Below are 24,418 nucleotides of genomic sequence, written 5' to 3' on the forward strand. Positions count from 1 at the left end.
AAAGTTTGTTGGAGGAGGAATAATGGGTCTGTTTTTCATGCTTCGGGCAAAACCCTTTAGCGAAGGAAAATCTTAACGTTGCAGCATACAATGATATTTTAGATGATTCTGTTCTACCAACTTTGTGGCAGCAGTTTGGGGAAGGCCCTTTCCTGTTTCAGCATGACAATGCCTCTGTGCACAAAGCGAGATCATAACAGAAATGGTTTGTCGAGAACGGTATGGAAGAACTTGACTGGCCTACACAGAGCCCTGACCTCAACTCCATCGAACACCTTTGGGACGAATAGGAACACTGACTGTGAGCCAGGCCTAATTACCAAACATCCATGCCCGACCTCACTAATGCTTGTGGCTGAATGGAAGCAAGTCCCTGCAACAATGCTCCAACATCTATTGGAAAGCCTTCCCAGGAGAGTGGAGGCCATGATAGCAGCAAAGGGGGGACCAAATCAATATTAATGCCCATGATATTGGAATGAGATGTTTGACGTGCAGGTGTCCACATACTTTTGGACATGTAGTGTATCTTACTGTATCTTACTGTACCTCTCTCTCACACACACACACACTGCCCTCACACTGTGTACGTGTTGTTACACATCATTAAATATATTGAGGCAAAAATTACCAACAGCCGCTTACAATTGAATGAAAATTAAATAGATTTCAATATTATTGAATGATATAGACTTATCTAGGCTGGTTGTTTATGCAGACATCTCAGTTTTCAATGAAAGTATATTTTTATCATTAGCTTGTTTGTAAAAATTGCAAATAGATTTCTAGTCACATTTGTGTTTAGTGGAGATCTTCGGTCTATAAAGTCATACCGGAGGGCAAAAAAGCATTAACGTCAGACTTAGCTGTTCTACGAGTGGCCTGAGGCGTTAAATAACAACCATTTTCAAGTGTAACTGTAGTAGCGATGGCTTTGGGAAACATCTAGGAGATTTAATGATGCTCCTGCAAAGGTTCTAATGATGAACTTAGCCTTCAGATGCTTTTGGGAAACCAGGCCCTGGTCTATATGTGGTCTGGTCTGGCTATCTATACATGTAGTACTCTATGTATGTGGTCTGGTTATCTATACATGTAGTACTCTATATATGTGGTCTGGTCTGGTTGTCTATACATGTAGTACTCTATGTGGTCTGGTTATCTATACCTGTAGTACTCTATGTATGTGGTCTGGTCTGGTTATCTATACCTGTAGTACTCTATGTATGTGGTCTGGTCTGCGATAGCGGCCAGGTCTACTTTAGTCAAGTCCCAGTCAGGTAGGCCCAACAACTGTTTGATGACGTTGTCAGCCATCTGCTGCATGAAGCGTAGGGTCTGTACGTAGTCTCCCCGCATAGCGAAGATCTCATCCAGCCTCGCCAGGTGCTGCTTCAGACCACTCTCCATGCTACCCATGGTGCCCGTCACCTGGAGGAGGAGGAGGATAGATGGAGAGGAGGAAAGGGGGAGAGGAGAAGGGGATAGGAGAAGAGGGGGAGAGGAAAGGGGGGAGGAGAAGAGAAGAGGAGGAGAGGAGGAAGAGAGGAGAGGAAAGGGGAAGAGGAGAAGAGGGGGAAGAGAGGCAGTGGAAAGGGGGAGAGGAAGAGGGGGAGGGGAGAAGAGAAGAGAAGAGAAGAGGAGAGGAGGAAGAGAGGAGAGGAAAGGGGAAGAGGAGAAGAAGGGGAGAGGAGGAAGAGAGGGGGAGGAAAGGGGGAGGGGAGAAGAGAAGAGGAGGAGAGGAGGAAGAGAGGAGAGGAAAGGGGAAGAGGAGAAGAGGGGAAGAGAGGCAGTGGAAAGGGGAGAGGAGGAAGAGAGGGGGAGGAAAGGGGAGAGGAGAAGAAGGGGAGAGGAGGAAGAGAGGCAGAGGAAAGGGGGAGAGGAGAAGAAGGGGAGAGGAGGAAGAGAGGGGGAGGAAAGGGGGAGAGGAGAAGAAGGGGAGAGGAGGAAGAGAGGGGGAGGAAAGGGGGAGAGGAGAAGAAGGGGAGAGGAGGAAGAGAGGCAGAGGAAAGGGGGAGAGGAGAAGAAGGGGAGAGGAGGAAGAGAGGGGTGAGGAAAGGGGGAGAGGAGAAGAAAGGGAGAGGAGGAAGAGAAGCAGAGGAAAGGGGGAGAGGAGAAGAAGGGGAGAGGAGGAAGAGAGGCAGTGGAAAGGGGGAGAGGAGGAAGAGAGGCAGAGGAAAGGGGGAGAGGAGGAAGAGAGGCAGTGGAAAGGGGGAGGGGAGAAGAGAAGGAGAGGAAGAGAGGTGTCAGTACACACAGAATACTCAGTTCATTTACATATGATTAGCAAGAGTTAAGTTCTGTCCCAAATGACACCCTATTCTCTATTTAGTGCACTAACTTTGACCAGGGCCCATAGGGGATTTATGTGAATATTACAGGGCAGGCTTGACAATGAAGGAGTTCTAGAGGTTTAATACACTATGTAAGTGACACAGCATTTTCCAGGAAGTAGCCTTGTAGGTTTGTAACTTTTATAGGCTTTTTGAATCGCCTTCCATGGGCAAAAACATTGCACAATGGTCTTCAGCGCAAAGAAAATCTTAAAATGCTGTAAAAGTATCTTAAAACAATGGCGTTTTCATGTTATGATATAATTGTCAAGCCCATTGAAAGGATTTGGGGACAGGACCCGGAAGTATGATGTAGGACGTCACCTGCACAGCATATTCAGGAGATGTTGGTTCTATAGGGATAACTTTATTATGTTACTTTGGGGTCACCATGGTGGTTTGTAAAACAATATTTCCCAGCTAATTCTAGGCTAATGTGGAAAGACATCACACAGTTTACTACATACTTAAACTGCGTAATCATACTGCTGCATTTGAGGTGTAGCAACCAAGGCAGAACCCTCTTTGAAACACACACAAACAACCAAGAGAATTATAAACGTCCTGCTACTCCCAATTTTCTGTAACACTTTTATTTACACCAAATTGACCAAACACACATAAGATTAAAGGGGTATACATTTACATTTACATTTAAGTCATTTAGCAGACGCTCTTATCCAGAGCGACTTACAAATTGGACTTACAAATTGGAGACTGGTATGAAGACTGCATCCAAAATGGCACCCTATTTCCTATATAGACCACTATTTCTGACTATTTATGTAAAAGTAACACACATCTGGTGCCAGTTGGGATGTGTGGAGCATGATTACACTACCACTTCACTCCCCAGTTAATTACAACATGCTTCCAGGGTTGTTGACTAGGAAAGGTTTTTCAGAGACAGCAACATCCTGGTATTTGATAATTAAAAAGGGCAATAAATGCTTCCATTCAGCCCTAGGTACTTGGCATTCAGTGAGAGTACCGACAACTCATATTGCTTGTGTTTGTGGAGGAGGGGACATCGCTGTTGTTTAGTTCTGGGGGGCTGCTGGGTGGACGTAATGAGGTAGTTTGGTATTCACTGTGTGTGGAGTCCTCACTCACTACTGCCTTTGGCTATGGGGGGTAGAAAGAAAGAACGAGAGGAATTAAGAAATTAAGGGAATTAAGAATGAGGGAGAGACAAAGGGAGAGAGACAGAAAAAAATAGAGTGTGAGAGTAAAAGAAGGAAAGAAAGTAGGAGAAGGAAAAAGGAGGGAAAGAGAAAGGAAAGAAAGAAAGAAGGAAAAGAAAGTGAAAGAAAGAAAAGAAAGTGAAAGAAAGAGAGAAAGAAAGTGAGAGAAAGTAAGAGAGAGAAAGGAAAAAAAGAAAGAAAGAAAGAAGGAAAAGAAAGTGAAAGAAGGAAAAGAATGAGGCCTACTGCTACACAGATCAGGACAGTACCATGAGGCCTACTGCTACACAGATCAGGACAGTACCATGAGGCCTACTGCTACACAGATCAGGACAGTACCATGAGGCCTACTGCTACACAGATCAGGACAGTACCATGAGGCCTACTGCTACACAGATCAGGACAGTACCATGAGGCCTACTGCTACACAGATCAGGACAGTACCATGAGGCCTACTGCTACACAGATCAGGACAGTACCATGAGGCCTACTGCAACACAGATCAGGACAGTACCATGAGGCCTACTGCTCCACCGATCAGGACAGTACCATGAGGCCTACTGCAACACAGATCAGGACAGTACCATGAGGCCTACTGCTCCACCGATCAGGACAGTACCATGAGGCCTACTACTACACCGATCAGGACAGTACCATGAGGCCTACTGCTACACCGATCAGGACAGTACCATGAGGCCTACTGCTTCACAGATCAGGACAGTACCATGAGGCCTACTGCTCCACCGATCAGGACAGTACCATGAGGCCTACTACTACACCGATCAGGACAGTACCAAGAGGGCTACTGCTACACCGATCAGGACAGTACCATGAGGCCTACTGCTCCACCGATCAGGACAGTACCATGAGGCCTACTGCTACACCGATCAGGACAGTACCATGAGGCCTACTGCTCCACCGATCAGGACAGTACCATGAGACCTACTGCTACACCGATCAGGACAGTACCATGAGGCCTACTGCTACAAAGATCAGGACAGTACCATGAGGCCTACTGTAGACTAATCAGGACAGTACAATGAGGCCTACTGTAGACTGATCAGGACAGTACCATGAGGCCTACTGTACACCGATCAGGACAGTAAAATGAGGCCTACTGTAGACTGATCAGGACAGTACCATGAGGCCTACTGTAGACTAATCAGGACAGTACCATGAGGCCTACTGTAGACTGATCAGGACAGTACCATGAGGCCTACTGTAGACTGATCAGGACAGTACCATGAGGCCTACTGCTACACAGATCAGGACAGTACCATGAGGCCTACTGCTACACAGATCAGGACAGTACCATGAGGCCTACTGCTACACAGATCAGGACAGTACCATGAGGCCTACTGCTACACAGATCAGGACAGTACCATGAGGCCTACTGCTACACAGATCAGGACAGTACCATGAGGCCTACTGCTACACAGATCAGGACAGTACCATGAGGCCTACTGCTACACAGATCAGGACAGTACCATGAGGCCTACTGCTACACAGATCAGGACAGTACCATGAGGCCTACTGCTACACAGATCAGGACAGTACCATGAGGCCTACTGCAACACAGATCAGGACAGTACCATGAGGCCTACTGCTCCACCGATCAGGACAGTACCATGAGGCCTACTGCAACACAGATCAGGACAGTACCATGAGGCCTACTGCTCCACCGATCAGGACAGTACCATGAGGCCTACTACTACACCGATCAGGACAGTACCATGAGGGCTACTGCTACACCGATCAGGACAGTACCATGAGGCCTACTGCTTCACAGATCAGGACAGTACCATGAGGCCTACTGCTCCACCGATCAGGACAGTACCATGAGGCCTACTACTACACCGATCAGGACAGTACCAAGAGGGCTACTGCTACACCGATCAGGACAGTACCATGAGGCCTACTGCTCCACCGATCAGGACAGTACCATGAGGCCTACTGCTACACCGATCAGGACAGTACCATGAGGCCTACTGCTCCACCGATCAGGACAGTACCATGAGACCTACTGCTACACCGATCAGGACAGTACCATGAGGCCTACTGCTACAAAGATCAGGACAGTACCATGAGGCCTACTGTAGACTAATCAGGACAGTACAATGAGGCCTACTGTAGACTGATCAGGACAGTACCATGAGGCCTACTGTACACCGATCAGGACAGTAAAATGAGGCCTACTGTAGACTGATCAGGACAGTACCATGAGGCCTACTGTAGACTAATCAGGACAGTACCATGAGGCCTACTGTAGACTGATCAGGACAGTACCATGAGGCCTACTGTAGACTGATCAGGACAGTACCATGAGGCCTACTGCTACAATGATCAGGACAGTACCATGAGGCCTACTGTAGACTGATCAGGACAGTACCATGAGGCCTACTGCTACAATGATCAGGACAGAACCATGAGGCCTACTGTAGACTGATCAGGACAGTACTATGAGGCCTACTGCTACACCGATCAGGACAGTACCATGAGGCCTACTGCTACACCGATCAAGACAGTACCATGAGGCCTACTGTAGACTAATCAGGACAGTAAAATGAGGCCTACTATAGACTAATCAGGACAGTACCATGAGGCCTACTGTACACCGATCAGGACAGTAAAATGAGGCCTACTGTAGACTGATCAGGACAGTACCATGAGGCCTACTGCTCCACCGATCAGGACAGTACCATGAGGCCTACTGCTACATCGATCAGGACAGTACCATGAGGCCTACTGCTCCACCGATCAGGACAGTACCATGAGACCTACTGTACACCGATCAGGACAGTAAAATGAGGCCTACTGTAGACTGATCAGGACAGTACCATGAGGCCTACTGTAGACTAATCAGGACAGTACCATGAGGCCTACTGTAGACTGATCAGGACAGTACCATGAGGCCTACTGTAGACTGATCAGGACAGTACCATGAGGCCTACTGCTACAATGATCAGGACAGTACCATGAGGCCTACTGTAGACTGATCAGGACAGTACCATGAGGCCTACTGCTACAATGATCAGGACAGAACCATGAGGCCTACTGTAGACTGATCAGGACAGTACTATGAGGCCTACTGCTACACCGATCAGGACAGTACCATGAGGCCTACTGCTACACCGATCAAGACAGTACCATGAGGCCTACTGTAGACTAATCAGGACAGTAAAATGAGGCCTACTATAGACTAATCAGGACAGTACCATGAGGCCTACTGTACACCGATCAGGACAGTAAAATGAGGCCTACTGTAGACTGATCAGGACAGTACCATGAGGCCTACTGCTCCACCGATCAGGACAGTACCATGAGGCCTACTGCTACATCGATCAGGACAGTACCATGAGGCCTACTGCTCCACCGATCAGGACAGTACCATGAGACCTACTGCTACACCGATCAGGACAGTACCATGAGGCCTACTGCTACAAAGATCAGGACAGTACCATGAGGCCTACTGTAGATTAATCAGGACAGTAAAATGAGGCCTACTGTAGACTGATCAGGACAGTACCATGAGGCCTACTGTACACCGATCAGGACAGTAAAATGAGGCCTACTGTAGACTGATCAGGACAGTACCATGAGGCCTACTGCTACACCGATCAGGACAGTACCATGAGGCCTACTGTAGACTGATCAGGACAGTACCATGAGGCCTACTGCTACACCGATCAGGACAGTACCATGAGGCCTACTGTAGACTGATCAGGACGGTACCATGAGGCCTACTGTAGACTGATCAGGACAGTACCATGAGGCCTACTCCTACACCGATCAGGACAGCACCATGAGGCCTACTGCTACACCGATCAGGACAGTACCATGAGGCCTACTGCTACACCGATCAGGACAGTACCATGAGGCCTACTGTAGACTGATCAGGACAGTACCATGAGGCCTACTGTACACAGATCAGGACAGTAAAATGAGGCCTACTGTAGACTGATCAGGACAGTACCCTGAGGCCTACTGCTACAATGATCAGGACAGTACCATGAGGCCTACTGTAGATTGATCAGGACAGTACCATGAGGCCTACTGTACACCGATCAGGACAGTAAAATGAGGCCTACTGTAGACTGTTCAGGACAGTACCATGAGGCCTACTGCTACAATGATCAGGACAGTACCGTGAGGCCTACTGCTACACAGATCAGGACAGTACCATGAAGCCTACTGCTACACCGATCAGGACAGTACCATGAGGCATACTGTACACCGATCAGGACAGTACAATGAGGCCTACTGTAGACTGATCAGGACAGTACCATGAGGCCTACTGCTACACTGATCAGGACAGTACCATGAGGCCTACTGTACACTGATAAGGACAGCACCATGAGGCCTACTGCTACAATGATCAGGACAGTACCGTGAGGCCTACTGCTACACAGATCAGGACAGTACCATGAAGCCTACTGCTACACCGATCAGGACAGTACCATGAGGCATACTGTACACCGATCAGGACAGTACAATGAGGCCTACTGTAGACTGATCAGGACAGTACCATGAGGCCTACTGCTACACTGATCAGGACAGTACCATGAGGCCTACTGCTACACAGATCAGGACAGTACCATGAGGCCTACTGCTACAACGATCAGGACAGTAAAATGAGGCCTACTGCTACACCGATCGGGACAGTACCATGAGGCCTACTGCGCCACCGATCAGGACAGTACCATGAGGCCTACTGCTACACCGATCACGACAGTACCATGAGGCCTACTTCTACACCGATCAGGACAGTACCATGAGGCCTACTGCTACACCGATCAGGACAGTACCATGAGGCCTACTGCTACACTGATCAGGACAGTACCATGAGGCCTACTGTACACTGATCAGGACAGTACAATGAGGCCTACTGTAGACTGATCAGGACAGTACCATGAGGCCTACTGCTACAATGATCAGGACAGTACCATGAGGCCTACTGTAGACTGATCAGGACAGTACAATGAGGCCTACTGCTACACTGATCAGGACAGTACCATGAGGCCTACTGTACACTGATCAGGACAGCACCATGAGGCCTACTGTACACCGATCAGGACAGTACCATGAGGCATACTGTACACCGATCAGGACAGTACAATGAGGCCTACTGTAGACTGATCAGGACAGTACAATGAGGCCTACTGTAGACTGATCAGGACAGTACCATGAGGCCTACTGTAGACTGATCAGGACAGTACCATGAGGCCTACTGTAGACTGTTCAGGACAGTACCATGAGGCCTACTGCTCCACCGATCAGGACAGTACCATGAGGCCTACTGCTACATCGATCAGGACAGTACCATGAGGCCTACTGCTCCACCGATCAGGACAGTACCATGAGACCTACTGCTACACCGATCAGGACAGTACCATGAGGCCTACTGCTACAAAGATCAGGACAGTACCATGAGGCCTACTGTAGACTAATCAGGACAGTACAATGAGGCCTACTGTAGACTGATCAGGACAGTACCATGAGGCCTACTGTACACCGATCAGGACAGTAAAATGAGGCCTACTGTAGACTGATCAGGACAGTACCATGAGGCCTACTGCTACACCGATCAGGACAGTACCATGAGGCCTACTGTAGACTGATCAGGACAGTACAATGAGGCCTACTGTAGACTGATCAGGACAGTACCATGAGGCCTACTGTACACCGATCAGGACAGTAAAATGAGGCCTACTGTAGACTGATCAGGACAGTACCATGAGGCCTACTGCTACACCGATCAGGACAGTACCATGAGGCCTACTGTAGACTGATCAGGACAGTACCATGAGGCCTACTGCTACACCGATCAGGACAGTACCATGAGGCCTACTGTAGACTGATCAGGACGGTACCATGAGGCCTACTGTAGACTGATCAGGACAGTACCATGAGGCCTACTGTAGACTGATCGGGACAGTACCATGAGGCCTACTGCGCCACCGATCAGGACAGTACCATGAGGCCTACTGCTACACCGATCACGACAGTACCATGAGGCCTACTTCTACACCGATCAGGACAGTACCATGAGGCCTACTGCTACACCGATCAGGACAGTACCATGAGGCCTACTGCTACACTGATCAGGACAGTACCATGAGGCCTACTGTACACTGATCAGGACAGTACAATGAGGCCTACTGTAGACTGATCAGGACAGTACCATGAGGCCTACTGCTACACTGATCAGGACAGTACCATGAGGCCTACTGTAGACTGATCAGGACAGTACAATGAGGCCTACTGCTACACTGATCAGGACAGTACCATGAGGCCTACTGTACACCGATCAGGACAGCACCATGAGGCCTACTGTAGACTGATCAGGACAGTACCATGAGGCCTACTGTAGACTGATCAGGACAGTACAATGAGGCCTACTGTAGACTGTTCAGGACAGTACAATGAGGCCTACTGCTCCACCGATCAGGACAGTACCATGAGGCCTACTGCTAGACTGTTCAGGACAGTACCATGAGGCCTACTGCTCCACCGATCAGGACAGTACCATGAGACCTACTGCTACACCGATCAGGACAGTACCATGAGGCCTACTGCTCCAAAGATCAGGACAGTACCATGAGACCTACTGCTACTAATCAGGACAGTACAATGAGGCCTACTGCTAGAAAGATCAGGACAGTACCATGACGCCTACTGTACACCGATCAGGACAGTAAAATGAGGCCTACTGTAGACTGATCAGGACAGTACCATGAGGCCTACTGCTACACCGATCAGGACATTACCATGAGGCCTACTGTAGACTGATCAGGACAGTACAATGAGGCCTACTGTAGACTGATCAGGACAGTACCATGAGGCCTACTGTACACCGATCAGGACAGTAAAATGAGGCCTACTGTAGACTGATCAGGACAGTACCATGAGGCCTACTGCTACACCGATCAGGACAGTACCATGAGGCCTACTGTAGACTGATCAGGACAGTACCATGAGGCCTACTGCTACACCGATCAGGACAGTACCATGAGGCCTACTGTAGACTGATCAGGACGGTACCATGAGGCCTACTGTAGACTGATCAGGACAGTACCATGAGGCCTACTCCTACACCGATCAGGACAGCACCATGAGGCCTACTGCTACACCGATCAGGACAGTACCATGAGGCCTACTGCTACACCGATCAGGACAGTACCATGAGGCCTACTGTAGACTGATCAGGACAGTACCATGAGGCCTACTGTACACAGATCAGGACAGTAAAATGAGGCCTACTGTAGACTGATCAGGACAGTACCCTGAGGCCTACTGCTACAATGATCAGGACAGTACCATGAGGCCTACTGTAGATTGATCAGGACAGTACCATGAGGCCTACTGTACACCGATCAGGACAGTAAAATGAGGCCTACTGTAGACTGTTCAGGACAGTACCATGAGGCCTACTGCTACAATGATCAGGACAGTACCGTGAGGCCTACTGCTACACAGATCAGGACAGTACCATGAAGCCTACTGCTACACCGATCAGGACAGTACCATGAGGCATACTGTACACCGATCAGGACAGTACAATGAGGCCTACTGTAGACTGATCAGGACAGTACCATGAGGCCTACTGCTACACTGATCAGGACAGTACCATGAGGCCTATTGTACACTGATAAGGACAGCACCATGAGGCCTACTGCTACAATGATCAGGACAGTACCGTGAGGCCTACTGCTACACAGATCAGGACAGTACCATGAAGCCTACTGCTACACCGATCAGGACAGTACCATGAGGCATACTGTACACCGATCAGGACAGTACAATGAGGCCTACTGTAGACTGATCAGGACAGTACCATGAGGCCTACTGCTACACTGATCAGGACAGTACCATGAGGCCTACTGCTACACCGATCAGGACAGTACCATGAGGCCTACTGTAAACTGATCAGGAAAGCACCATGAGGCCTACTGTACACTGATCAGGACAGCACCATGAGGCCTACTGTACACCGATCAGGACAGTACCATGAGGCATACTGTACACCGATCAGGACAGTACAATGAGGCCTACTGTAGACTTATCAGGACAGTACCATGAGGCCTACTGCTACAATGATCAGGACAGTACCATGAGGCCTACTGTAGACTGATCAGGACAGTACCATGAGGCCTACTGTAGACTGATCAGGACAGTACCATGAGGCCTACTGCTACACCGATCAGGACAGTAACATGAGGCCGACTGCTACACCGATCACAACAGTACCATGAGGGCTACTGCTACACCGATCAGGACAGTACCGTTAAGCCTACTGCTACACCAATCAGGACAGTACCATGAGGCCTACTGCTCCACCGATCAGGACAGTACCATGAGGCCTACTGCTCCACCGATCAGGACAGTACCATGAGGCCTACTGCTCCACCGATCAGGACAGTACCATGAGGCCTACTGCTCCACCGATCAGGACAGTACCATGAGGCCTACTGCTACACCGATCAGGACAGAACCATGAGGCCTACTGTAGACTAATCAGGACAGTACAATGAGGCCTACTGTAGACTGATCAGGACAGTACCATGAGGCCTACTGCTACAATGATCAGGACAGTACCATGAGGCCTACTGCTACAATGATCAGGACAGTACCATGAGGCCTACTGTAGACTGATCAGGACAGTACAATGAGGCCTACTGCTACACTGATCAGGACAGTACCATGAGGCCTACTGTACACTGATCAGGACAGTACAATGAGGCCTACTGCTACACTGATCAGGACAGTACCATGAGGCCTACTGTACACTGATCAGGACAGCACCATGAGGCCTACTGTACACCGATCAGGACAGTACCATGAGGCATACTGTACACCAGGGGTGTCAAAGTCAAATGGACGGAGGGCCAAATAAAAAATTTAGCTACAAGCCGAGGGCCGGACTGTTCGAATGTTCATTGAAAATTTTTTAAATGACGCATATAGTCTAGTGAACCTAATTGAACCTACTGAAAACCTAACAAATATATTCCAATATGATCAGATAAATAAAGCAATATTTTCTTATGGCTCTGTCAGTAATCTTTAATTTTCAACAGACACAAAAGACAAATTTCCTTTATATAAAAATCCCCATAACATGAACATTAAATGAAAGAAACCGGTATTCAAGGCACCATCAGTAGCCTATATTTTCTATTTTAGCAAAAGTGGGCTAAATTTACTTCAAAGAAAAAAACAATAATAGCAATTTTCTATCATCCACTCAACTTGGTTTTAAATGCCTTCACTGTACTGTACATATCAGAGATGACACGATCCCGACCCTGCAGCTGCAAGTTCATTGCATTCAGATGACTCGTAATGTCACACAGAAAAGCCATTTCACACAGAAACATTTCGTCTCGGAGTTGTGTTGTGTCTTTCCCTTTGCTGTCCAAGAACAGACAAATCTCCTCACGAAGCTCGAAACATCTTTGAAGCACCTTTCCCTGGCTTAGCCATCGCACCTCTGTGTGATAAGGCAAATCACCATGCTCCGTTTCTAACTCCGTCAGAAATGCCTTGAACTGGCGGTGATTCAAACCTTTGGCTCTGATAAAGTTAACTGTGCGCGTGATGATGCTCATTACATGCTCCATTTTCAAGGCTTTACCGCACAACGCTTCCTGGTGTATGATACAATGATAAGCTGTCAGCTCACCTGTCGCGTTTTCCTCTTGCATCTTTTCCCGTATCTTTTCGCCACCAGTCCGCTCCTGTGTCCACACATCGCAGGTGCTCCGTCGGTTGTCAAACCCACGAGTTTTTCCCAAGGCAGCTCCATCTCATTTACACATCTTGACACCTCTTCATACAAATCATGCCCCGTAGTTGTGCCATGCATAGGACGTAAAGCCAAAAACTCCTCTGTCACGCTTAGGCTGGAGTCCACTCCGCGGATGAAAATTGACAACTGGGCAATGTCAGAAATGTCGGTGCTCTCATCCACAGCCAAGGAATATGCAATGAAATCTTTTCCCTTTTTCACAAGCTGCTCTTTTAGATTGATGGACAACTGGTCTACTCTCTCGGCAATGGTGTTTCTGCTCAGACTCACATTTAAAAAGAGTTGCCTTTTTTCTGGGCAAACTTCGTCACAAACTTTAATCATGCAGTTTTTGATGAAATCCCCCTCCGTAAATGGCCGGGCTGATTTAGCGATCTCTTCTGCCAAAATAAAACTGGCCTTGACAGCAGCCTGGCCTTGTGATTTGGCTTTTTTGAACAGAGCCTGTCGAGATTTGAGGCCTCGTTTTAATTCCTCTGCCTTTTGTAGCCTTTGTTCCATGTCCATATTCTTGTTTTTGTCCGCGTGTTTCGTTTCATAATGTCGTCTCAGATTATACTCTTTCAGTACCGCCACACTTTCTCCACACAGAAGACACACAGGTTTTCCAGCTACCTCCGTGAACAAATACTCCGACTCCCACCTTGTTTGAAACCCCCGGTTCTCAGTGTCCACCTTCCGTTTTGCCATTTTTGATGGGTATCTGAAAGTTAATTTTACTGTGATGCTGACAACTGCTGTGCCAATAAATATTGAAATGAAGCAGCCTACTGCTCGGTGCGTCACCGTTGCATTGTGGGAAATGTAGTATTGGTGCGTGTAAAAGATCTGCGGGCTGCCGGCTTGCTGCGGTCTGCGGGCCGGTTCTAATAATAAATCAAGATCATCCCAGGGGCCGTAAAAAACCTTCTCGCGGGCCGGATGTGGCCCGCGGGCCTTGACTCTGACATATGTGCTGTACACCGATCAGGACAGTACAATGAGGCCTACTGTAGACTGATCAGGACAGTACCATGAGGCCTACTGCTACAATGATCAGGACAGTACCATGAGGCCTACTGTAGACTGATCAGGACAGCACCATGAGGCCTACTGTACACCGATCAGGACAGTACCATGAGGCATACTGTACACCGATCAGGACAGTACAATGAGGCCTACTGTAGACTGATCAGGACAGTACCATGAGGCCTACTGCTACAATGATCAGGACAGTACCATGAGGCCTACTGTAGACTGATCAGGACAGTACCATGAGGCCTACTGTAGACTGATCAGGACAGTACCATGAGGCCTACTGCTACACCGATCAGGACAGTACCATGAGGCCTACTGTAAACTGATCAGGACAGCACCATGAGGCCTACTGTACACCGATCAGGACAGTACCACGAGGCCTACTGTACACTGATCAGGACAGCACCATGAGGCCTACTGTACACCGATCAGGACAGTACCATGAGGCATACTGTACACCGATCAGGACAGTACAATGAGGCCTACTGTAGACTGATCAGGACAGTACCATGAGGCCTACTGCTACAATGATCAGGACAGCACCATGAGGCCTACTGCTACACCGATCAGGACAGTACCATGAGGCCTACTGTAGACTGATCAGGACAGTACCATGAGGTCTACTGCTACACCGATCAGGACAGTAACATGAGGCCGACTGCTACACCGATCACAACAGTACCATGAGGGCTACTGCTACACCGATCAGGACAGTACCGTTAAGCCTACTGCTACACCAATCAGGACAGTACCATGAGGCCTACTGCTCCACCGATCAGGACAGTACCATGAGGCCTACTGCTCCACCGATCAGGACAGTACCATGAGGCCTACTGCTCCACCGATCAGGACAGTACCATGAGGCCTACTGCTCCACCGATCAGGACAGTACCATGAGGCCTACTGCTACACCGATCAGGACAGTACCATGAGGCCTACTGTAGACTAATCAGGACAGTACAATGAGGCCTACTGTAGACTGATCAGGACAGTACCATGAGGCCTACTGCTACAATGATCAGGACAGTACCATGAGGCCTACTGCTACAATGATCAGGACAGTACCATGAGGCCTACTGCTCCACCGATCAGGACAGTACCATGAGGCCTACTGCTACACCGATCAGGACAGTACCATGAGGCCTACTGCTACAATGATCAGGACAGTACCATGAGGCCTACTGCTACAATGATCAGGACAGTACCATGAGGCCTACTGTAGACTGATCAGGACAGTACAATGAGGCCTACTGCTACACTGATCAGGACAGTACCATGAGGCCTACTGTACACTGATCAGGACAGCACCATGAGGCCTACTGTACACCGATCAGGACAGTACCATGAGGCATACTGTACACCGATCAGGACAGTACAATGAGGTCTACTGTAGACTGATCAGGACAGTACCATGAGGCCTACTGCTACAATGATCAGGACAGTACCATGAGGCCTACTGTAGACTGATCAGGACAGTACCATGAGGCCTACTGTAGACTGATCAGGACAGTACCATGAGGCCTACTGCTACACCGATCAGGACAGTACCATGAGGCCTACTGTAAACTGATCAGGACAGCACCATGAGGCCTACTGTACACCGATCAGGACAGTACCATGAGGCCTACTGTACACCGATCAGGACAGTACCATGAGGCCTACTGCTACAATGATCAGGACAGTACCATGAGGCCTACTGTAGACTGATCAGGACAGTACCATGAGGCCTACTGTAGACTGATCAGGACAGTCCAATGAGGCCTACTGCTACACCGGTCAGGACAGTACCATGAGGCCTACTGCTACACAGATCAGGACAGTACCATGAGGCCTACTGCTACACCGATCAGGACAGTACCATGAGGCCTACTGCTACACCGATCAGGACAGTACCATGAGGTCTACTGCTACACCGATCAGGACAGTACCATGAGGCCTACTGCTACACCGATCAGGACAGTACCACGAGGCCTACTGCTACACGGATCAGGACAGTACCATGAGGCCTACTGTATACCCATCAGGACAGTACCATGAGGTGTACTGTACATTGATTAGGACAGTACCATGAGGACTAATGGCAAATGGCATCCTATTCCCTATTTAGTGCACTATTTCTGACCAGAGATCATAGGGCTAGGGAAAATGGTGCCAATTGGGAGGCAGACCGAAAGATACAGTTTAGTAAATACATGCCTCTGGTGTGCTACTGTTATCTGATCCACTACCTCATTTACACAGTTTTATTTCAACTCCTCAAACTCAGGAGATTAAATCATTGCTGGGAAACCATGTATCTAAGATGCTGTGGGACTGCGCAGGAATCTTATCTTAGCCTAGGGAGTCACTGGATCCGGTTGGTTGCCTCTATTGAGTCGGTCTGATCCTCATCGTCGCGTTGCTTGATACTGTGCTATTGGGATGCAGCCTATGTCTCTGAGCCTGTTGGACAGTGTATTGAATTCATCCAATCACTTATACAGTTTCTCTTAATAAACAATTTGCCACAGAATATTGGGTGTCATGGCAATTTCACTGAAAGGCATCCCCTTGACTAAGAACAAGTATGAATACATCATAGGACTTGAGACAATTGGTCAGTCCATCAGTCACATTCCTTAAAAATGCAGTACGGGATCTTAAGAACAACAAATTCGTAACATATTTTACGAATTGGATTGGTAACATACTGTAGCATATGGATTGCAAAAAAAAGTAATAATAATAATATTATTTTTGCAGGACATAACATATAATACAAAATTGATGACAATTGGATGATGAACTAAGCATAAAACAGAGACCCACTTTGGCTCGTGAGCACCACTTTCAAAACTACTGGCAGAAGTTATACAAAAGTTCTGGAGTACCACTTTAACCACTGTTTTATGGCGGTATTATTGTAATTCAGCTTGAGATCTAGTTTGAGATACAAGATGCATAAATCATAAAAAAAGCCCTTTTGTTAACATAGAGAGAGTATTGTAACATCAAAATGTTGAGGAAAATAACAATCTTTAGGTAATCCAACCAGTTGAAAGTATCCGTTGGTACTTAAAGAATATGATGTCAGATCAGTTGTCATCTGAGACATTATTACTGATGATAAGAGGACATAAACTGTATCTTGGAAAGTCTACACATTCTAGGTATCAGATTCATATGGAATTGTTGTGCAATTGTTTAAATATGAAACTATTTGTGAAGAGATGAAATATCATTTTAGCTTCTAAATGAGAGAATTGTTTTCATAAGTGAACTATGCTCACTCAGTGAACCCAAGTGAACAGGCATTGGTTGTGAAATATGAAGCAGGCCCTTCTCTCCCCTACTACAAAAGCCCATTGACAAAAGTCAACCTCTTGTGTTCCCGATGACGTGAGGACTGCTGTTCATACATTTACTATACCAGCCAGAATATAGCATGAGCTTATAGTATGGCAACTTGACATGAACTTTGAACTCTTATTCACTAAAGAAGTGATACATCCTAGACATTGAGTTAGCAGCAGCCGTTGTAAACGTGGGCTAGGAAAAGACGGACAATCTCTTCAGAAAGACAGGGTACACAAAGTATTCGTTCTACCACACGATGACGGTACTACAACGTATCCGTTTTACCACAAGAAATATTCTTCAAAGGAGAAGGGAGATCTCTGCTGGGCAACCCAGAGTAAATATTTATTACATTTTCCTTTTCCAAATGGGCATTTATTAAGAATGCATAAGATTCTGTATTTCCGCTTCATAAGGTCCGATAGAGAAGCAATCCTTTTGTTCCTCATTCTTCCCGTCCTTTCATTCAAACACAACCCCCTTTCTTTGTGTTACCAGCCATAATAATCGGTTCCAACTACTAGGGACATTTACTTGTATGACATAATTATTAATCAATGTATGATCCATCCGGTGTATATGTAATTCTGTGTGATTATTTAGGTATTTAGTAAATAAATAATTAAACAAAATGTTGTATTGATGATTCAACTTGTTAGCATGGGTTTGTGAAGATAACCAAGAATTTTACGACGTTCAGATGAGACTGAATAAGGTGGTGATTGCTAATTGACTGCTATTGATATAAAAGATGACCAGGTCTTTAAGAGTTTATTCAGAAGACAACAGCTCTATAAACATTCTTCCGTGGTGCCCCAACTTCCTAGTTAAATACATGTACATGATTAGTTTAATCAGGCAATATTAGAGAATTTATTTGATAAAATAGCATGTCATATATCACTTAATCCATAGCAAAGACACAACACCCAAACTATTTGACTCAATGGGTGAGGAGGAAAGGACGGTTCCTTCAATTACATTTGAATGGATGAGCTCAGAATGGATGAGGTCAGGCGTGAAATGAGACATGGCTCTAAAGTGCTGTAGCCGTTCTGTCTCCCAAAGATGGATTCCTTCTCCGCTGGTTAATTTTGGGTAATAAAATCTTGAAAAACCTCTTCATGAATATATTCCACTTTTTTTTACCAGTTCAATGTGATGGTAACAACAGCTGATGTTTTACACCCCAAAATAGATATTATGTTCTGAGAGAAGGGTTATGAGACGTTTTGGTTTGTTGAGTTCGGAGGAAAAGAGAACATGACAGTGACAGAATATACTGTATGCCATTGAGGAGATGATTGACAGACATAGAAAGGTGGTCAGAAGAGTAATGCAAAGAATGGTTGTCTATGATGGATATTGTGGGATACGATTTGAAAGCATTTGAAGGTCTTAATTCCACAAACAGTCCAGATGGCATAAGACAGTGGTTCCTAAACTTTTTATAGTCCCGTACCCCTTCAAACATTCAATCTCCAGCTGTGTACCCCCTCCAGCACCAGGGTCAGCGCACTCTCAAATGTTGTTTTTGCCATCATTGTAAGCCTGCCACACATACTATAAGATACATTTATTTAACACAAGAATGAGTATGAGTTTTTGTCACAACCCGGCTCGTGGGAAGTGACAAAGAGCTGTTATAGGACCAGGGCACAAATAATAATAATATAAAAATAATCAATAATTTGACTCTGTATTTAACCATCTTACATATAAAACCTTATTTGTTCATCAAAAATGGTGAATAACTCACCACGGGTTAATGAGAAGGATGTGCTTGCAAGGATGCACATTACTCTGCAATGTTGGGTTGTATTGCAGAGGGTCTCAGTCTTAAATCCTTTTCCACACACAGTCTGTGCCTGTATTTAGTTTTCATGCTAGTGAGGACCGAGAATCCACTCTCACATAGGTACCAATTTGTAAGTCGCTCTGGATAAGAGCGTCTGCTAAATGACTTAAATGTAAATGTAAATGTACATGGTTGCAAAGGGCATCAGTGTCTTAACAGCACGATTTTCCAAGGCAGGATACTCTGAGCGCAATCCAGAAATCTGGCAGTGGCTTCTGATTCAATTCAATTTTCACAGAAACACTTGTTGCAATTTCGATGAGGCTCTCTTATTCAGATATTGGTAAGTGAACTGGAGGCAGGGCATGAAATGGATAATGAATCCAGTTGTTTGTGTCATCTGCTTCGGGAAAGTACCTACGTAATTCCACGCCCAACTCACTCAGGTGCCTCGCGATTTCACATTTGACATTGTCCGTAAACTTGAGTTCTTTGCACACAAAATGATTACAATGATGGAAAGACCTGTGTGTTGTCCTTGTTAATGCAGACAGAAAGGAGCTCCAACTTCTTAATCATAGCCTCATATTTGTCCCGCACATTGAATATAGTTGTAGAGAGTCCCTGTAATCCTATATTCAGATCATTCAGGCGAGAGAAAAAACATCACCCAGACGGTCAGACAAGTGAAAATGATGGTCAGTAAATAAAACTTTAAGCTTGCCTCTCAATTTAAAAAAAACTTTGCCCCTTGATAAACAGCACACTTCACTATGTTATCGCTGCCCATATCAATGCAGTGAAGAACATACACGAGAGTTCACAGGCCTTGCTTTAACAATGTTAACCATTGTCAATTTAGTGTCCAAAACGTCTTTCAAGCTGTCAGTGGAATGCCTGACAGCTTGAAAGACGTGGATGCTACAGTGTACCCAAGTGGCGTTAGGAGCAATTGCTTGTGTTATCCTTCCATTATGTCCACCAAAGTCCAATTGACCACGAAAGTCCAATTGATGTCACAAAGCTGTTCAGTACTTTAAGAATATCCTCTCCTGTTGTCCTGGTTTCCAGTGGTTTGCAGAAGAGGATGTCTTCCTTAATTGAGCTTCCCCCCATAAACGTAGCGGGCATATACCAGGAGCTGTGCCAGGCCAGCCACGTCTGTTGACCCATCCAGCTGTAACAGACATATACCAGGAGCTGTGCCAGGCCCGCCACGTCTGTTGACACATCCAGCTGTAACAGACATATACCAGGAGCTGTGCCAGGCACGCCACGTCTGTTGACACATCCAGCTGTAACAGACATATACCAGGAGCTGTGCCAGGCCCGCCACGTCTGTTGACAAATCCAGCTGTAACAGACATATACCAGGAGCTGTGCCAGGCCCGCCACGTCTGTTGACACATCCAGCTGTAACAGACATACCAGGAGCTGTGCCAGGCCCGCCACGTCTGTTGACACATCCAGCTGTAAGGCATATCATTTACTGGCTCGTATGTGAAGCAGTAATTGTTTCAAAACATCTCCTGCTGTGTCACTTATTCGTCGAGAAACAGTGTTGTTTGATGAAGACATTGTCTGTATAATTGTTTGGCCTTCTCCCCCAACGTTGTCCCAGCCATATCCGTGACAGCAGGAAGATTTAAGTCCTCCACAATAGTATGTTGCTTGCCTGTCCTAGCCACTCGGAGGGTCACCATATAAGAGGCTTCTAGCCCCTTCTTATTAATGCTATCTGTTGCTTTTATACATGTCTTACTACTCAAAAGCCGACTTAATTCTCGCTCAAAAAACTCCCGTGGTGTATTTTTCAAATGGCCATGTTTTGTTTCTAAATGTCTGCGCAAGAGTGAAGGTTTAATCGAGTTGTGAGATAGTACTTTTGCAAATATAACACACTATGGCTGAGGAAAGGCACTACTTTCAATATAAGTGAACCCCAAATTAATGTAGTTCTCATCATACCTGCGCCTCTTTGATGGTCCAACGTCCCTGTCCTTTGTTCAGTGTTTTCCCAGGTAAGGGAATGACCAGCAGCTACGTTTGGTTACATACGGACCGTTAGTGGAATTCCCGCGAGAGAGTTACGGTTCATGTGATTGGATGTTAATTACTTGACTAGGCTACCTGTATTTGACATTTTGTTGTTATTTCGCTGAACACTAGATGGTTTAACTTGATTTTTGTCAGTGAAATGAGGCTACTCAAGCGAGAAAACAACCTCACACAACTGTATAGCCCTGTTGGAAAATATAAATGTACTGTTTGAAAATGGGAAGAGTAAAACTTTTTTTTTAATTGACATTTTTTTATGTGTATCATGTATCACATTTTGATTTGGCGCACCACAGTTTGGGAATAACTGGCATAAGATATTGAAAGGGAGTGGAGGAGAGGAAGGAAAGAGAAAGTGGCTTAGCAAAAATAAGCAACCTTTTGCCTGATGCTAGCAGCTTCACTTCACTGAAAACACACTGCAACTCCCATGTCTGAACAGGGAAGTCAGTCCTATTACATCTGTGTTCTTACTCCTCCAAGTCTAGTGTTCTTACTCCTCCAAGTCTAACACAACAACTATGCACTTGCAGATCCACACCTTTACCCTAAACTTAACCACTTCATATCACTTTACCATAAGATAACCCTTAACTTTATTAATTGATCTGCAGATACTGTAGGGTAGAATATCTACTTCTTAAAGTCTCTGAGGTTTTATAGTACCATCCTGATGTTTGTGTTCTAGACAGAGAACAGCATGGGCAAGGATGCCAAGGCTGTAGCAGCCAGTGGGGATGCCCTCCTGAAATCCCTTGTCTGGGACAGGAGACAAACCTAGGAGTCTATAGGCCCAGATCCAGACCCAGGCCCATGTCCAGCTCTTAGTCAACCGCTCTCAGTCAGTCACCAGCCATCCCACACAAATCTGCATCCAAAATGGCACCCTATTCCATACATAGTGCACTACTTTTGAGCAGAGCCCTATGGTGCAGTATTATTTGTGCACTATTTAGGGACTAGGGTGCCATTTGGGACGTACAGAGACCTCCAACCAGGCAGTTTATCACTGGCTTGTCAGCTCCATCCCAAACAAAACCCTTCTTCCTTCCCCTCAACAATTATCAAACATTCTCTCTCCAAGAGCTTGATACATTGAACATGATTGCTTACGTTGTAAATAGTTCAAGTAAATCCTTCTTTCATCACACAGAGTCAAATAACTCATCTTTCAACTCTATCGTTTCCAGACAAAGCCTATTACGATGAGAGCGTGTTTGGTTGAGGGAAATATGGTTACAGTTATGTCACTGGTAAGGTCCCAACCAGGGCTAGATAGAACCTTTCTCTCTGACTGACCCACACAGGCAGGGCTCTGATAGCCTGGTCCCACATTTGTTTGTGCTGTCTTTCCAACTCATATGGTAATTGGCAGGAGTTGGCAAGACAACACAGACAGAACTGGAACCAGGCTGGAGCTCTGACTGTTAGCTGCCAAAACCTCTCTTCATTCACCATCTCCTTCCTCCAAGATTCAGCAAATAAGAAAACTATTTATTTATAGAATGTCTGCGGAGTTCATATGGGATATCAGTTAGAGATTATACAAGCATTCCAAATTCCCATAATTCCCTTTACGGTATGAAGAGCAGACTGTTTCTGTCTTCTCCTCCTGAAACGAATGTCTTCTAACTGTGTGTCTGATTGTTAATTCAGATTCCCAGTCAGGGTTGGTCCAGATGGTCCAGAACTAATGAACTAACTCAAACAACCTGGGAAAAGTGATGGTGACAGTGGGGTAAAAAAGCAGCCATTGACTGTAACTATGAAGTCAACTTCCATTAATGGTGACTATTAAGTGTTTCCAAATCTGTCCCTCAAACCATCATGGCCACCGAATCATCCCCAGCTTTCAATTGGCTCATTCATCTTCTCTCCCCTGTAACTATTCCACAGAACGTTGCCGTAAATAAGAATGTTCGCAGTCAACTTACCTGATAAAATAAGGGTCAAAAATAGAAGAAAAAACAATTAATTTCCATCACCTCCTAGTTTAAGATATCTGCTCCACTTCTGAGGAATGTGGAGAGGCAGAGGAGGAGTGGGCAGAAGCCAAAGCAGCCATTGTTATCAGAAAGAGGACTAACACCGAAGCAGCCCATCAGGACACCCGGCCATTTGTCCTCATCAAAGGTCTTTGTTTGCTGGGTTCACGGATGATTGTGGGGACCTAAAATCCTCAAAAGTCCCCAAAAGGATAGTGAACGAAGGAAAATTCTCCCTCATGGAGACATTTACAACATAGGATTAGTGTTACAATTAGGTTTAAGGTTTGAGTTAGGGAAAGGGGATAGTGGTTAGGTTCAGGGCAAATAGGATTTGGAACAAAACATGTTCCATGGGGCGGCAGGGTAGCCTAGTGGTTAGAGCGTTGGACTAGTAACCGGAAGGTTGCAAGTTCATACCCACAAGCTGACAAGGTCGTTCTGCCCCTGAACAGGCACCCACTGTTCCTAGGCCGTCATTGAATATAAGAATTTGTTCTTAACTGACTTACCTAAAGTCTGATTGTGAAGAGAGGCTGTCGTCTGTCTATAAGACACAGTAAGGCCTTTGTACCATCGGAGGACCACCACTATTTAAAAGCTCAGATAGGAACTATATTGGTTCTACATGCTGTGGGCTCAATCTCCATTAAAAGTGCAGCTTGGACTAGGCTTAATCTGTGCCCGGTAAACCGACTGTCTGTTTTCAAGCCCAGCTGTGTAGGTAACAGCTATGACACAGAGAGTAAGCTACAGAAACCCGAATCCATTTCATTACCACAGATGGGAAGTTCACTCCTGCTCTTCAACAGCGAACATAGAGGTCATCTGGAGTCTCTACGTCTGTCTCTCTGATGATGATGCACTTCCTGCCTCACTGCTGAGGGAAGTGACAAGGA

At 46.3% G+C, this 24,418-nt stretch overlaps 1 protein-coding gene across 4 annotated transcripts in view; it reads right to left on the reverse strand.

Annotated features, from left to right (window-relative positions):
* The window catches only part of LOC124038594 (protein tweety homolog 2-like), a 157,146-nt gene that overhangs the window by 59,165 nt on the left and 73,563 nt on the right, over nucleotides 1–24,418 (reverse strand). For all 4 annotated transcript variants that reach the window (XR_006839379.1, XM_046354643.1, XM_046354644.1 and 1 more), the window contains one exon: nucleotides 1,211–1,431. Coding sequence is in view for 3 of the 4 variants with exons in the window: in XM_046354643.1 (XP_046210599.1) it covers nucleotides 1,211–1,431 (221 nt within the window). In the remaining variant the exon portion in view is untranslated. The remainder of the gene's footprint in view (nucleotides 1–1,210; nucleotides 1,432–24,418) is intronic.

This window comes from Oncorhynchus gorbuscha, linkage group LG06 (assembly GCF_021184085.1).
Source record: "Oncorhynchus gorbuscha isolate QuinsamMale2020 ecotype Even-year linkage group LG06, OgorEven_v1.0, whole genome shotgun sequence".
NCBI classification, from domain to species: Eukaryota; Metazoa; Chordata; class Actinopteri; order Salmoniformes; family Salmonidae; genus Oncorhynchus; species Oncorhynchus gorbuscha.